At 44.8% G+C, this 16127-nt stretch overlaps 1 protein-coding gene across 1 annotated transcript in view; it reads left to right on the top strand.

The window, feature by feature from the left end:
- Positions 1-16127, top strand: part of TBC1D12 (TBC1 domain family member 12) — a 63942-nt gene that overhangs the window by 32378 nt on the left and 15437 nt on the right. Inside the window, exons 4-7 of the mRNA XM_083364132.1 lie at positions 9356-9471; positions 11465-11547; positions 14116-14233; positions 14584-14690. Of these exons, the coding sequence (XP_083220258.1) occupies positions 9356-9471; positions 11465-11547; positions 14116-14233; positions 14584-14690 (424 nt within the window). The remainder of the gene's footprint in view (positions 1-9355; positions 9472-11464; positions 11548-14115; positions 14234-14583; positions 14691-16127) is intronic.

Here is a 16127-nt window from a genome sequence, read left to right as displayed (position 1 = left end):
AGCTCCATCCTGGGGCGCACGGGGCTCGAGCAAGGGCGAACGGCCCGACCCGGTGGGGCTCCACTGGGCTGGAGGGAGCGTCGGCTTACCGATGATGATGGCGAGGAATACAGCTATTCAACTGCTCCCGGGAGCCAAACTATGGATGTGCTGCGCGAAAGGTTCGGAGAGGTCGGGGCACGTGACAGCGGTTCCTGGGGAGCCATGGCCCCTGACGAAGACACGGGACAGTGGTCCCTCGGGGGGGCACCCAGTCAGTCAGCAACATCCCGATTCCGACTAGCTAGCCCAAAGTTCAAGGTGCCTGGGGAGGGGGGCGTTCGGGCCCCAACCACACGAGCACAAGGGGGGCGTGAGGCTTGGCCGACGCCTGACCGGGGTCCTGGACGTCCCGCACCCAGGTCGGTGGGGGTGTCCCAGGCTCAGACCCGTCCACCTGTTGGGCATTGGGGACCGGGCGTGGTGTGGGGACCCCCACCGCTCACTACAACCTATGATGGGCATCCCGACCGCCTGGCCATGTTCCTGGGGCAGGTGATTAACCATCTGGACGGGTACGCCCATACCTATCCATCACAGTGGGCGATGGTGGTGGCGGTCACCGCGTGCCTTCAGGGCGAGGCTGCAACCTGGGCAGCGGACCTCTACAGTGACCACGCCCGTGAGCTCGGGGACGTGGGGCTGTTCTTGGAAGCCCTCCGCGTCCGCTTTGAAGACGTATCCCGCTTACATCGCGCGGAGGCCGAAGTGTTAGCCATCAGGCAGCGAGGACGACCGGCAGAGCAGTACGTGCTTGAGTTCCGCAGGGTTGCGGGCAGGCTACGTTCGTGGCCTGAGCGCCTGCTGGTGCACCACTTCCGGGCCGGTCTTGATGGAGCTCTCCGGCGGGCGTGTGTGGTGCGGGGGGTTCCAGCACGGCTTCAGGACTGGTTCCGGGTGGCGGTGGAGCTGGACATTGGGTTGCAGGATACCCGGGGCAGACCAGCAGTGGCCCCTGGAGCCTGGAGGACCCCGGAGGGGCCGAAGGCAGAGAATCGGAAGCCCGTGGTGGTGGCGACACAACCCGGGGCCCCACCGGCGCCCCGTCCAACAATCCGCTGTTTCCGCTGCGACCAACCGGGGCATCGGGCGGTGGACTGTCCGTTACCTCCGCCGCGACCAGGGCCCAATCCTCCGGAGGCGCGGGGCTCGACCCCCAGAAGAGCTGCAGACCGCTCCAGAACAGCATACCAGGTGGCCGACAAGACACCTCGGACATCGACACCGAAACGCCCAGCAGGCCCGGCGGATGGACGAACGGACACGTCCGATGGCTCCGAGGATCACGAGTACGAGGAGGACCCGATGGTAAGCGCTCCGGTGTGTCCTTTTGTGCTGCCTGTAGTGTTGATCAGCCCACGGACGGGTGAGAGGAGGGAGTGTAAGGCCCTGATTGATACAGGCAGCACACGCTGCCTTATTAGCTTGGTGATGGCAAGGGAGGCCGGTATTCCTCTTCAGCGGCTCCCCAAACCTATCCGGTTTCAGCAGGTAGACGGGTCCCTTTTGGGTGGAGCACCTATTACACATGTAACGGCACCGGTGAGGATGGAGTTGGGTACACACTGGGAGACTCTCCGGTTTGTTGTGGAGCCGTCTATGACGGAGGCAGTCATCCTGGGGCTTACGTGGTTGGACAAGTGGGGCCCCACAGTCTGGTGGGAGGGGGGATGCCGACACCTCCGCCTCGGGACAGGGCCCCAGCCTCCTGAAAAGCATTCCTTCCTGGGTCCGGAGGGGGTTAATGGGCCTGAGGGGGCCGCAGGGGTGGGCACCGGGCTCGAGACACAGGTACCACGGGAGTATAGCGATCTCGCAGATGTCTTTGATGAGAAGGAGTGTGACGCCTTGCCACCCCACCGCCCCACGGACTGCGCTATTGAACTGGAGCCAGGAGCAAAATTGCCGAAACCCCGCATGTACGCAATGGCACCCCGGGAGATGCAGGAGCTCCGTCAATATATAGACAAGAACTTGCGGAGGGGGTTCATTCAGCCTGCTCGGTCCAGGATGGCGGCTCCTGTCCTGTTCAGAGAGAAGAAAGACGGGACCCTGAGACTGTGCGTTGATTATCGGGGGGTCAACGCGGTGTGTGTGGAGCACTTGTACCCCCTCCCTTTGGTGAAGGACCTTTTAGCTCATTTGGCTACGGGCCGGGTGTTCACCAAGTTGGACTTAAGGGAGGCGTATTACCGTGTCCGGATAAAAGCCGGTGATGAATGGAAGACGGCTTTCAACTGCCCGTTGGGGAGCTTCCAGTTTAGGGTAATGCCGTTTGGCCTGCAAGGAGCCCCCGCGGTATTTATGCAGTTGATTAACCACGTCCTGCACGACCATCTGTACCGGGGGGTCCTTGTCTATCTTGATGACATCCTTATATATACATCTACGCTAGAGGAGCATGTTGCCTTAGTGCGGAGTGTGCTGACCAAGTTGAGGGACGCTCGGCTATATGTGAAGCTGTCGAAATGCGAGTTTCACAAGCCCCGGCTGGACTACTTGGGATATCGTGTGTCCTCCAACGGGGTGGAGATGGACCCGGGGAAAGTGGAGGCTATCCAACAGTGGCAAGCCCCACGGACCCGGAAACAGTTGCAGAGTTTCCTTGGCTTCGCCAACTTTTATCGGCAATTCATCCCACATTTCGCTTCCATCGCCTTGCCGCTCACGGACCTACTGCGGACTAAACAAATGGCAACGTTGCCGCGGCCAGGGCAGAAGCTTGTGTGGACCACTACATGCCAGCGGGCTTTTGAGGCGCTCAAGGCGCAGTTTGCCAGGGAGCCCGTTCTGCAACACCCGAACCCTGGCCTGCCCTACGTGGTTCAGGCTGATGCAAGCGACGTGGCTGTTGGAGCTGTTCTTCTGCAACGGCATGCAAAGGGAAGTTTGCGGCCCTGCGCGTACGCCTCCAAGAAGTTAACGACCGCGGAGAGGGCTTGGGCCATCTGGGAGAAGGAGGCCTTTGCGGTCCGCTGGGCCCTGGGGACTTGGAGACACCTTCTGGAGGGGGCTAGCCAGGAGTTCGAGGTTTGGACGGACCATAAAAACCTGGAAGCCCTGCAAACACCCCGCCGACTGTCCCCGAAACACGTACGGTGGGCCCAATACTTCCAACGCTTCCGGTTTCGCCTCAAGTATGTGCCTGGGGGTAAGAATTTCCTGGCGGATGCCTTGTCTCGGCTACCGCAGTACGATTGCCGGAAGGAGGAGGTAGTGCAGGCACTGGTACCGCCGCCCCGCCCGGTGGAGGAGACGGAGCACAGGGCCAACACCGTGACAGACGATTTCCTGCGGGCCTGTAGGGGAGCGTTGGCGACTGACGACTGGATGCGGGCGCACCCCGACACCCTCACGTTGCGGGATGGTTTAGCTTGGCACGGGGCCAGGTTGTATGTGCCTGCAGCGGCACGAGATCAGGCACTTTACCAATGCCATGACGCTAGGCAGGCAGGTCATTACGGGTTCGTGAAAACCCTGCATCTGGCCCGCCGCCAGTTCTGGTGGCCAACCATGAGACGGGACATTGAAAGCTACGTGCAAAGGTGCCGCATCTGCGCAACCACTAAGCCCTCCACCAAGAAACCGGCAGGCCTCCTGCAACAGGTGGCCGACCCCGTACGACCTTGGCAGGACATCGCGATGGACTTTGTGGTTGAGCTACCGGAAAGCAGGGGATATAACGCATTGTGGACAGTTATAGACCTGTTCTCAAAACAGGCCCACTTCATCCCCTGTAAGGGATTGCCCTCGGCCCGTCGACTAGCCTGGCTGTTTGTTCAACATATCTATCGTCTCCACGGGGTGCCACGACGTATCATCTCCGACCGTGGGGTACAGTTTACGGCCCGGTTCTGGAGGGAGTTCGTGCGTTATATTGGAGCGACACAAGGTCTGAGCTCGGCGTACCACCCAAGCACGAACGGAGCCGCAGAACGCGCGAACGCGGCGGTGGAGCGATACCTGCGCTGTTATGTGTCGTACCAACAGTCCGAATGGGTGGACTTGATATCCTTCGCGGAAGTTGCCTATAACAATGCAGTGCATAGCAGCACTGGGTTCTCCCCCTTTAAAGTGGTATCCGGTTACGAGTTCGTTCCTATCGCGGGGTGCGATCAGGGGGCCCCGGCATCCTGCACACCTGGGGCGTGGATGCACCGATTGGAGGAGGTGTGGGGGGTGGCTAAGAAGGCGTTAGAACAAGCAGCAGAGTCATACAAAGAGCAGGCGGACAGGAAAAGACGGTCGTTTGCACCCCCCAAAGTGGGTGATCTCGTCTACCTCTCTACAAAATACCTGCGGCTGCAGGTGCCATGTAGAAAGCTAGGACCCAAGTACCTCGGACCCTTCCGAGTTATACAGGTAGTCAACCCCGTCACCGTCAGACTCCGGCTACCTCCTCTACTGGGGAAGATACACCCCGTTTTCCACAGCAGCCTGCTGAAGCCCGCTACGACCGCCTCTGCAGCGGCAGGGGAGGGTGGCCCGGGACCAGTACAGGGCAGTCACTACGAGGTACAGGAGATCCTGGACTCCCGGAAACGAAGAGGGCGGGTGCAATACTTGGTGCTCTGGAAGGGGTACCCCATGGAGGAGGCCACCTGGGTACGGGATGAGGATGTGTGTGCACCACGCCTTCTCCGTGCCTTCCACCGGAAACACCCGGGGAAGCCGGGGAAGACCCCGGGGGGGACAGTTAACCACGTTACGGATCGCTCACCTCTCTCTCCTTGCATTCCAGGTGAGCCCCTGGTAGAGGGGGCGGCATGTCGGGCCTCGGCAGCCCGACACACGAGGGGGGGCCCCTCCACCCCCCCGGCACACCCGGCTATCCTCCCTCCGAACCCACCTGGAGACGGCATGGCCCGGAGAGCTCGGAGGCCCGCGACGCTCCCCTCGCCGCTCCCGGACGCGCCGCGGCTCCTCTCGGCCCCGCCAAACTGCAGCACGGCCCGGGGAGTCCAACGGCCCGCGGCGTTCGTCTCGGCGCTTCCGGACGCGCCGCGGCTGCTTCCTGCGCTCGGCGGCGCGTCATCCAGGGGCTCCCCGGCGTGGGAGGCTCCGAATCCCGGGCCGTCTCTTCTGGCGCTTCTGGACGCGCCGCAGCTGCAGGCCTCGCCCGCCGACGCGACGACGCGCGGTTCCCCGGCTCGGGAGCAACGGGCCCCGGACTGCAGCCAGCCTGGCGGAGGCCTGAGCCGACTTCCTAACTGTGCGGCCTGGGGGGACTTCCTGGCTCCGCGGCGCAGTGTGGCGACGCTGTCAGGGGACGGGTCCTTCCCCCCTGCGGTGTCCGGGTGGCTGGGTGACAGGGGGCTTCGGGGGTGGGTGCAGCAGGGAGTGGGTGAGGGTGAAGGGAAAGGGCGCGTTGGTGGTGACACGTTGGGGGAGCCTTACCTGCCTGAGCGTCGGGCGAAAGGCTTTGTAAGGGAGGGGTGGGGAAGTTATAGGGACTGGGAGGGCGGTGGCTTGTTTGGGTGGAGTTTGGGTGGGGTTTCTGGATGTGTATATAGCAGCGTTGGATGCAGATAGCAGCCAACGCTGGCTTTGTTTCTCGTTGCGGCTAAAGCTCTGTGGAATAAAGTGCTTCTAGACTGCAGCAGGAGTCTCTCGTTCCTGTTTTCGATATCTACCCTGTTCGTTGCAGGACGAGTTTTGACACTGAGATCATTCTGTCATTTTGAGGGTTGTATCCCAGTATTGCTTTTCCTACTCTTTTATTGACTATGAAGGCTACTCCATTTCTTCTGAGGGATTCTTGCCCGCAGTAGTATACCTGATGGTCATCTGAATTAAATTCACCCATTCCTGTTCATTTGAGTTCGCTGATTCCTAAGATGTCGATGTTCAGTCTTGTCATCTCTTGTTTGACCTTGTCCAGCTTGCCTTGATTCATGGATCTTACATTCCAGGTTCCTATGGAGAAAAAATCTTTACAGCATCGGACTTTCCTTTTACCACCACATACATCCACAGCTGAGCGCCCTTTCGGTTTTGGCCCAGTTGCTTCATTCTTTCTGGCGCTACTAGTACTAGCCCTCTGCTCTTCCCCAGTAGCATATTGGACGCCTTCCGACCTGAGGGGCTCATCTTCCAGCGTCATATCGTTTTGCCTTTTGGTACTGTCCATAGGGTTTTCATGGCAAAGATACTGGAGTGGGTTGCCATTTCCTTCTCCAGTGGATCACGTTTTGTCAGAACTCTCTGCTATGACCTTTCCGTCTTGGGTGGCCCTGCACGGCATAGCTCACAGCTTCATTGAATTACGCAAGCCCCTTCGCCACGACAAGGCAGTAATCCATGAAGGGGATTAAGGGATTACAGGGTCATAAAAAGGGAAGGTTTTTTTAATCTAAGAAATCCAATATGTCTGTTTAAGGACTAGCAGCATTAAGAATTCTAAGAGCGTAAAAGACAGAGATTTTTTTTAAAAGAAGACATTTCCTGCCTGAATGCTTATGGTATAGTATAGATTTCCACCCAAGGAATGGGAGGCAATGGGAGGAAACACATTGCCAAATTTCTTTGAGCAAAAACTCCTAACCAAGTAAATCTCAGTGGAATTAGGAGAACTTTATTTTCTGCTACATATCTGTAGCAATGGTGCTTGCTGAGGCTGTGCAGCTGTTACCCTTGGCATTTCCCCCAATGCAGAAGACACGAAACGCATGAACTGAAATGCTTACAGTGTACAAATTAAAAGCGGTGGCAAATGTTCAGCTGTGATGTGCAAACATGATTCTCTGCAGCGTATCTTGCCGACTAGGTACATTCAGGGAATGGATGGCTTCCCATCCTGCTTACAGCATCTCCATGGACATTTGAGGAATCAACCATATTTCAAAGATCTGACTGATATAATGCAACAGGACTTAAGGAATATAATGTGATTAGATTTATTATTTTAATCTAGACTTACTACTTCTTGGAAATGTTTTAAGACAGCTTGCCAGACATGCAGCAATTTGAATTCAAAGCACAAAACATGATTTGGAGCATGGGTGGGTATACCCATAACATTTCTCAGAAATCTCTTAAACCATATGTGTGTTTTTTTCTGGGGATTCTAGGTGAATTGAAGAGGGAGCTTGTGCAAACCCGGATAAAGTTGCAGCTGCTTTAATGTATTCCTAGCAAAGCCTGTTACGTACCTATAGTGCTTCACCTTATATTTTGCCCTTCAAATTAGGAGCTCTTAACAGCTCTGCTATGTGTATCATCTTGTATTAGTCATAGATCTGATTTATATAAAGGACCAAGTTTATTTACCTTTGGTTTCCTTGGTTTGGATTTATGTGTTATGTAACCTTAGCCACTGTGGTTTTTAAAATTATGGTGTATAGTTTAGTATAATCTGTATAATTCCTAGTTTTTGTAGCTTCTTCCAGAACATTATCATTTAAAATTGGATTATACAATGTGTGAATGCAACCATTGCTTTGTAGCTGATTTTTCTTCTTGAAAACAAAATGTCAAATAAGAAAACCAATATGTCACAGTCTGGGGGAATATTAATATATTGTATATTTTTCCTCTTGGTTCATATATTTCAATTCCTTGAGACTGTTGTTGTGTATTATAGCTGAACATGAACATTACTTGGTCTGTTTTTAGCAGGTGTTAACAATTAAAATAGTCATGAGATAACAATATTAGCTTAAAGCATTATTTTATCTACAATATATAGCACTACTTTATTACAAAGCATATAGCTGGATTGTTTTTCATTTTGGCACATGTACTAAAGTCTACATAAGGAGTTCAGGGTTTAGAATTTTTCCCCTCCTTTGATCTCACAGAAAACAGTGCCCAAACTACATTTTAATTGAGTTTCAGTCTTTTAATCAAAAAAATGTTATTTTCCTTAACTGTTCTTTAAAATCTATGTAAACATCTATATTGATTTATTAAAAGATATAAATCATCAGTGGTTTCACTGTACACCATAGAATTTGTATTGGTACAGAATTCAATAACTTAGTAATTTCGGCATCCATATTTTATTTTATGTCAAAGAGCAGTTTTCTAATTCTTAAATTTTGAAGGCTAGTATAAAAGAATTAATAGACAGCACCTGGTTAAACAAGAATGGTAGCAGAGTAGAGTCAGACTTACAAAGTGAATTACTTTATTATTTCACTCTCTGTCTGTATCCTAGATTAATAGCTAAGTTTGAGGGGTCCTTGGTGCCCTCTGAGCTTGCTTGTTTTCTTGCAGACGTTTCATTACCCAAACTAGGTAACACTGATGATGTTACCTAGTTTGCGTAGTGAAATGACTGCAAGAAAACAAGCAAGCTCAGAGGGCACCAAGGACCCCTCATGTCAACTCTGAGCTTTATTAATACATTTTAACTGGATGATCAAATAAAATTTGTGCAGGAAGTTGAAGAATTACAGCGTATTAGCCCAATGAATTTTTTTTTTTATTTCCATTTATATCCCGCCCTTCTCCGAAGACTCAGGGCGGCTTACAAGCTTAGCAGTAGCCTTCATTCTATGTATATGCCTGCTTATTAGGGCTTTCACACATACCCCCAAGCGGCATTATTACAAAGTCAGCTTAATTGCCCCCAACAATCTGGGTCCTCATTTTACCTACCTTGGAAGGATGGAAGGCTGAGTCCACCTTGAGCCTGGTGGGATGCGAACCTGCACTAATTGCAGGCAGCTGGTGTTACTTAAGGAGGCATTAGCCCACTGCTCCACCAAGGCTCTTAATTATTGTTGTTGTTGTTGTTGTTGTTGTTGTTATTATTATTATTATTATTATTATTATTATTATTATTATTATTATTATTATTAACATAACCTATAGCCTGTTTAGGCTGTAGCATTTTTCTAACAATGCTGTTCTGGCATTGCAGCTTGATTGTTAGCTTTTTAAATCAGAATTTAAAATCATATATTTCAGTGCAATTACTTTAAAATGGAAGGAAAATATTCTCACTCCATCCTCAGTGAAGCTGGAGGAGGACAATGGTGCAAGTGTGAATTCAAGGTCCTTGTACTCTTATTTCATCTGAACTAGGGAAGTGTTATTTCCCTGGTGTCTTTCCTTCTCTTTGCTTATAGGTTTCAGCTTGCATAATATTGTTGTAGGTTGTAAGTGTCAGAACTACATTTCTCTCTGGCACTGATGCAATGTTTCTTATTTAATCTTAAATTAGCCCCGCTTCGTGGCGACCACTATTTATCTAAAATATACCTGACATAGATTAAAATCACTTGATCTCAATAGATAGGTGGTAGAATCTGAACTGTGCAGGTTATTGTATTTACAAATCTGTAAAAGTATATTGTTTAATTTTGTTTAGGAATATGAAGCACGGATAGGAAAATTGTGTAAACCTGCACCCCAAGCAACAAGGCGTAGACACTTTGAATTTGAGCCACTTTCAACCACTGCTCTTATTCTGGAGGATCGACCATCGTAAGTCCCTGTGGATTCTTTTTACAAGTGTTTTAGTGTCAGATCAAAAAGTAAGCTAAGATAGAGACTCAGGTAAATTATGCTTGAATTGTAGCACACAGTGCCTCCCCTTTCCCAAAATAATAAAACTTAATTTTTTGTGAATATAATACAAAAATATATGCAGTGGGAATAATTATATGCTTACCTACATACATATATACTTAAAACAAAGGCATTCCATAGTTGTTCACATTAGGAAAACTAAAACTTATCTTAATAGGAACTTCAAAAAATTATCTTAACTTTAATAAGAATCAATTGAAAAAAAACATTCTTTAGCTAACCATCATGTTCTAGTTGAGTACAATCTAATACTGCTTTACTTTTAAGTTTAAAATATTTAAAAATCTAAGTGGGTACAACTTTACCACCTAAGAATTAGGCTTTAATGTTAGCATATATCTGAGGAACTATACTTTGTATAATTGACATGCTGCCGAAAATAATCCTGTTTCTAAAGCAACTGGTTGGTAATGCTTTCTTTGGAACTCTGATTTTGAATCAAAGCTTTGAAATATAGAACTAAGATTAAATAATAAAACCTGCATTTTTATCACCTTAAAATAAATAGTGTCTACTCAGCATGGAGTCGATAATTCAAATTGATTTGGTGAAGTAACTTGTTGCTCATTTATTTTTAATTTATTCAGAACATTTACATGTCGAAGATCTATATGTTAAGGATTCAGAGTGTTTGATATTTTGTATCTATCACGATTCCTTTTGGCTGATGTCAAGTGAGAAGGTTAGACTACTTGAGTGGATAAAGAAGTAAACAATCAGAGGTTTATAAAATAACACTTAATGAAGCATGAAACTGCTAGTAAGAGTAGAAGTAGATACTCAGGTGCTTTATACCTTGCTCTTTCAGTAGTAATGCTGGTAACATATTTGGAAAGATTTTTGTTAGGGACCAAAGCATGCAAGTTTGCAGCTGTCTGTTTGCATGAGGCAAGTACTACTCCTTGTCCACCTATGCAATGCTATCACATCTCTTCTACTTATGGAGAGCTTTTTTTTAATCCTCTAATCAGCTTTTTTCCCCCTCAAATCATTCCTGTCGCTAATTAGAATAGAAGCAGAACACTTTCTAAAGTCCTTGAATATTTCTTTTAAGTTTGGGTTGGGAGGATATTATGACTTCAGGGAAGGAGTAAATTATTTTGAGTGATTGGAGTAGGAGTTAGATGAAAAGCAACTTATTGGAGCTGCAGGGCTTGAGTAGTGAATTATTTCATACAAGGAAGGAGGAAAGGATGTCAGAATGGATATATAAAGTTTGTGTGGAAAAGATATGGCGAATGGATATATAAAGTTTGTGTGGAAAAGGTATGGTCCTATTTTTTTGAATGCTTTGGAATAGGCTCAGTTCTCAAATATAGATGTATAGCTGAATAATGAAAACAGTGAGGTTGCATCGTTACACTGGAGACTAGTTATATCTCAGTGGTCTATTCCTTTGAGTTTCATGGTACCATTATCTTTTTGGTCTTATTTCTGCACGTATCTGCACTGATATGTTTTTCCCACGTCCCCTCAGAACCGATGATATATCTTTATACTTTAAACAATTTTCAGCACTCTTATTCAGTAATTTCAGGTCTCTTTCAGATAGAGCAATTATAATCCTGTATCATTTCAGATTATCCTTCAAATATCCTTGGTCCAAATTTGTCAGAGAACAAATTGGTTTGATGTACACCTTGCATTGAATCTAGAAACTTAAGCTTTTTTTAGCGTAAGACCATTTAGTCCAAACTATAATTTGTTCCATTATTTGTAATTAGACTTGCTCCTAAAACATTAGTTGTATGTTCTTATGTAAATTATTGGTGACAATCTGTAAAATGAAGCATCTGTAATACCATTCTAGCATTCCTTTTTTAATGTATGGAACATTTAACAAGACTTTAATTTGATTAATCTATATAGTACTTAAAATTCTTTTCAGGAACCTTCCCGCAAAATCTACGGAGGAGGCTTTACGTCACAGACAAGAATATGATGAAATGGTGGCAGAAGCAAAAAAGAGAGGTATGTCTGATCTAATAATATTTAATCCATTATGTACTTTATCAGATTTAACCGAACTTTAAAAACTGGCTTGTTACAGAGGCACTATCCTATTTATATTCTTTGGATAAAGTTGAAACAATATTCTTTCACGTCTTGTGGATTATTTTTAGTACTTCAGGACCACATGTATGCTACAAACGAGAATTTATAAACAAGAAAATTTAGTTTCCATGATTGATTGATTCATATTTAAAACTAAAACCTGAATTATAATTACTCATTAGTAAGAATGAACACTCAAACTAAGATATAAGTAAAGCTTTTTAAAAAACGTGTTTTCTAATATATGCACACATGGACACAATATATCATTCTTTATTTGTATCCTGCCTTTATTATTTTTACAAATAACTCAAGACAGTGAGCATATCCAGTACACCTTCTTCCTATTTCCCCCACAACAACTCTATATGGTGACCTTGTTAGCCCAAGGTCACACAAATTAAAGAGATAAATCGTATCTGTTTGCAGACTATGCTGAGAGATTTTGTAGCATCATTTTCTAGATGGTTTTATAAATGTACAACAACACATTGAAGAAATAAAATGTGCAGTGTATGAATATGGACATGAATATGGACTTGAAGAAGTCCACTTTTTTCTGTCCACAGTAATCTTTCTCAGAATATCATTCAGTAGATCCTTTCTGAAGCCAAAAAGCAGCCATCTCCTTCCATGAGTAAACCATATTTATATCTTTTGCAGTGAGCATCGTTTGTATAACCTGAAATTTTTATGTTGTTTGATGCTACTGCAAATGTAAATATTAAATTACTTCGTGATTTGATCTTTGACCCTCTGTGTCAAGCTGATCATCTTTGATAACAAAAGCAGAGGTGGTAGTTAACACACACACACACACACACACACACACACACACACACACACACAGTTATATACATGAAAGAGATTGTTGTGCATACTTCCTAGAACCACTCAGACTCATTTGGCTGAAATGGAAAGACTATAATATTGAATGAATGAATGAATGAATGAGTGAATGAATGAATGAATGAATTTTTTTCTAGCAACAAGATGTTTGCTGTCTGAAAGAAGCACAAACTGTTGTACAAAATATAGCACATTTGGCACATGCTATTATGTTAAACACCTATAATTAGTGTTTCCAGTATTTCAGTCCCAAATATGCTACTAAACCAGATTCATGCCATTCCTTATTTCAATAGGATTGATCTGTTGGAAATTATACTGTAATTTAATCATACAGAGAACTCTTTTATTTTTAATATCATAAGTATTTCAGCAGTTGTAAAACAGAATATAAAACTACCGTACTAATGTAGATTGCCACATATTTTCAGGGTAAGGTGGAAGCTTCCAAGATTATGATCATTCAATTTCATCGCTATACAGTTGTGGTTCAGAGTATAGTAATAAATATTCTGATGTGTCAGGAAACGAAGTTGTAAATTATTTTTTTTAATGTAGCTTTGAGGGCCTTTTTAAGATTCTGAGAGACCCAGAGGCAACATTTTATTTTGATTTTCCTTTTTTTTTTTTGTTCATTGAAGTCATGGCTACAAGAATATAGAAGAAACTATTGAGATAATTATTTCCATTATATTTTAACAGACTATTTTTTTCTGATTTTAAGAGATAATACGGATTCACTCATTGTGAAATAGTAAATTAAGTTACGGATGAGGGATGGGACCCCACCATTGCTGGAACCTATGGCAGTTGTTCCATTCTTTAAAAATCATTAGATCTTTTCCTCCATGCTTTTTCTCCTTTTGCATCCCTGTGCTTACATACAATTATTAGTTAGGGCAGTGCCTCATGATATGAAGTGGATTCTAATCTAATCTAAGAAAACGTATTTTAAATGAAAACAGTATTGCTGCCCAGGGGCACCAGTGCACCCATAGCAGTTTTCCTTGACATCTGCCAGACTCTTGTGTCTTGATGCGTAAAAAAATTGACATTCGGAATCTACTACGACTATGTAGATTTTCACAGTTGCAAAATGTTGACTGTAAGATGTGGGTGAAACACTTCATCCTTAGAAATGTAACATTCTTGGAAATGTTCTCGAGTTTCTTCCAGATCATGCCACCTGACCATTCCAGCTATTATAGGGCTATTCTCCCCCCCCCCCCCACACACACACCAGTAAATTTTCCAAAATAAGGAAATGATTTATGGTGTTCTAAATCTACTTCTAGAAAACACCTGGATACTACTCTTGGAACTGCTCAGTAACCCCCCCCCCCCCCCCCGGTAACATTTTAGAATTCCTCAGAATGTTCCTTTTCTGGAGATGGAGCAATTTGCACATACTTGTTCACTTTTTCTGAAATTGGAAAAAAAAAGAGCTACAACAGTGTAACAAATTCATTCATGCCTGTAATTAGAATTATCTCTGCTGAGAGTTCCTTTACGTAGCAGGTATATATATTTTATAAGCCTTTGTATTTAAGGGGCCCATATACTTTAATTATCTAATACTTGTTTTAAACATGGCTTTTTGATGTCACGTTGCAAATAAAATTCTGAATTTAATAGAAATTAAAGAAGCTCACCGAAGGAAGAAGATAATGAAAGAACGCTTCAAACAAGAGGAGAATATTGCTAGTGCGATGGTGATTTGGGTCAATGAAATTCTGCCTAATTGGGAGAGCATGTAAGTGTAGAATACTTGGTAATACAAGTGGTTTCCTTGTGTTCCTGCATGCTTTCCTTTCTGTTCTCAACTGTGCTTTTAATTCATCATAACATAGAATTTCTTTATCTTGTATCTGCTATTTTTTATTTTTTTTAATTCAGAGACCACATATTAAGAGACCAGTGTATGCTGATTTACAAGGATCAGGCAATTACTACGCTTGCAGGAAGCACTCTTAGCAAATTCCAATAGAAGATCTCTGGCTTCTCACGTGAAGCTAAAGTTTACTGCTGTATTTGTTTCTACGATACTTCTAACAGTACTCCAACGATTACATTTACTCTCCTTTCATTTCTGTGTGTTTATAGGCGTTCTACAAGACGAGTGCGAGAACTATGGTGGCAAGGATTACCTCCAAGTGTTCGTGGAAAGGTTTGGAGTCTTGCTGTAGGAAATGAATTGAATATCACTCCTGGTATGTTTGAAGCATATAATAGTTTCAAGTGATATTCTGCAACATAGCTCAACCTTTTGAGTGTATGATGGTGTCCATTTTCCTGAGGAATAATTGCATTATTAGCTGTCACACTTGAGTATCCCAGTGCTTCCCTTATACATGATGAGATTATGCAGCACTCAAATCCCGGTCTTAAATTGAAGCCCTTTCTTTAAAAGATAATAGGGCTGAATGAAAAAAAAATCAGAGTTTTTTTAAAAACTATTCTACAAGTTAAACTTACATGGTGCCGACTTAACATTTCTTATGATATACACTTAGCTAGTAATAATCTATACTACTTTAAATTTTAGCTCTAAACAACTTAGAAGTAATGCAATGTTCATGTAGGCGTGAAATCATTCATTGTGAAAATTAGCAAATTAATTTTCTTTTTAGTTAGAATGGTTAATTTCTGAACAGATTGTCAAAGATTTTGCTAAAATCAGTATATTAGTGCTGCTTCTCACCGCTTCTGGGTTAGGATGTTGCTGACCTAATCAATATCATTGTAATTAAGAAAATGTAGACATATTTTCTCAGGGAAATGACTAAAAGGCTATTCAACGATTTGTGTGTGTGTGTGTGTGTGTGTGTGTGTGTGTGTGTGTCTCCCCCCCCCGTGTGTGTGTATGTGTGTGTGTGAGAGAGAGGGGGAGAGAGAGAGAGACAAGAAAGAGGAAGGAAAGAAAGAAAGAAAGAAAGAAAGAAAGAAAGAAAGAAAGAAAGAAAGAGAAAGAAAGAAAGAAGCTTCTTTTCAGTGACTGCAGTTGTGATCCAGAGGTGACGACCAGGTTGTTTGAGCCAAACAATGATAATCAACAGTTTCCCATCAAACTTTAATTAGGTGTCAAATGGTATACCATTGAATTACGTCCTGGACTTTCTACTCTTTATTTTTATTGATGACTTAGATGTATTGCATTGGCAGTTAGCACAAAACTTGATGGTAAAGTTAATACTGTAGCTCACAAGAGCAAAATTCAAATTCTTCTTGACTGATTAGAAAGATGAATTAGAAGTAACAGAATAATATCTAATGGGGAGAGATGCAAAGTTTTCTAGTTAGGAAAAAGAATTGAATGCACGAGAAATGAGGATTATCTGGCATGATAAATGAGAACAGGATATTTGCATTGTAGTTGATTGTCAAGTGAATGTGAATCAGCAATCGAACAATGCTTCTAAAGAAGGCAAATTCAGTTTTAGGGTCTACAAATCTACTTTCCAAATTGTGGGAAGCAATAACTTAATCTAGTTTGGATTGTTCAGCCCTTTCTTGTTGGCACAAGTAGGATAGGCTTGTCCTAGCAGGACAAGATGGTTCATCAGCTTGCCAGGACCTATGCCATTAAGGGCTTTAATGGTCATAACCAACACCTTGAACTGCATTTGGAAGCAGACCAGGAGCCAGTG

This window comes from Vipera ursinii, assembly GCF_947247035.1.
Source record: "Vipera ursinii genome assembly, chromosome: 5".
NCBI lineage: Eukaryota > Metazoa > Chordata > Lepidosauria > Squamata > Viperidae > Vipera > Vipera ursinii.
Note: the sequence above shows the minus strand (reverse complement) of the source record. Positions and strands in the feature narration are given on the sequence as shown.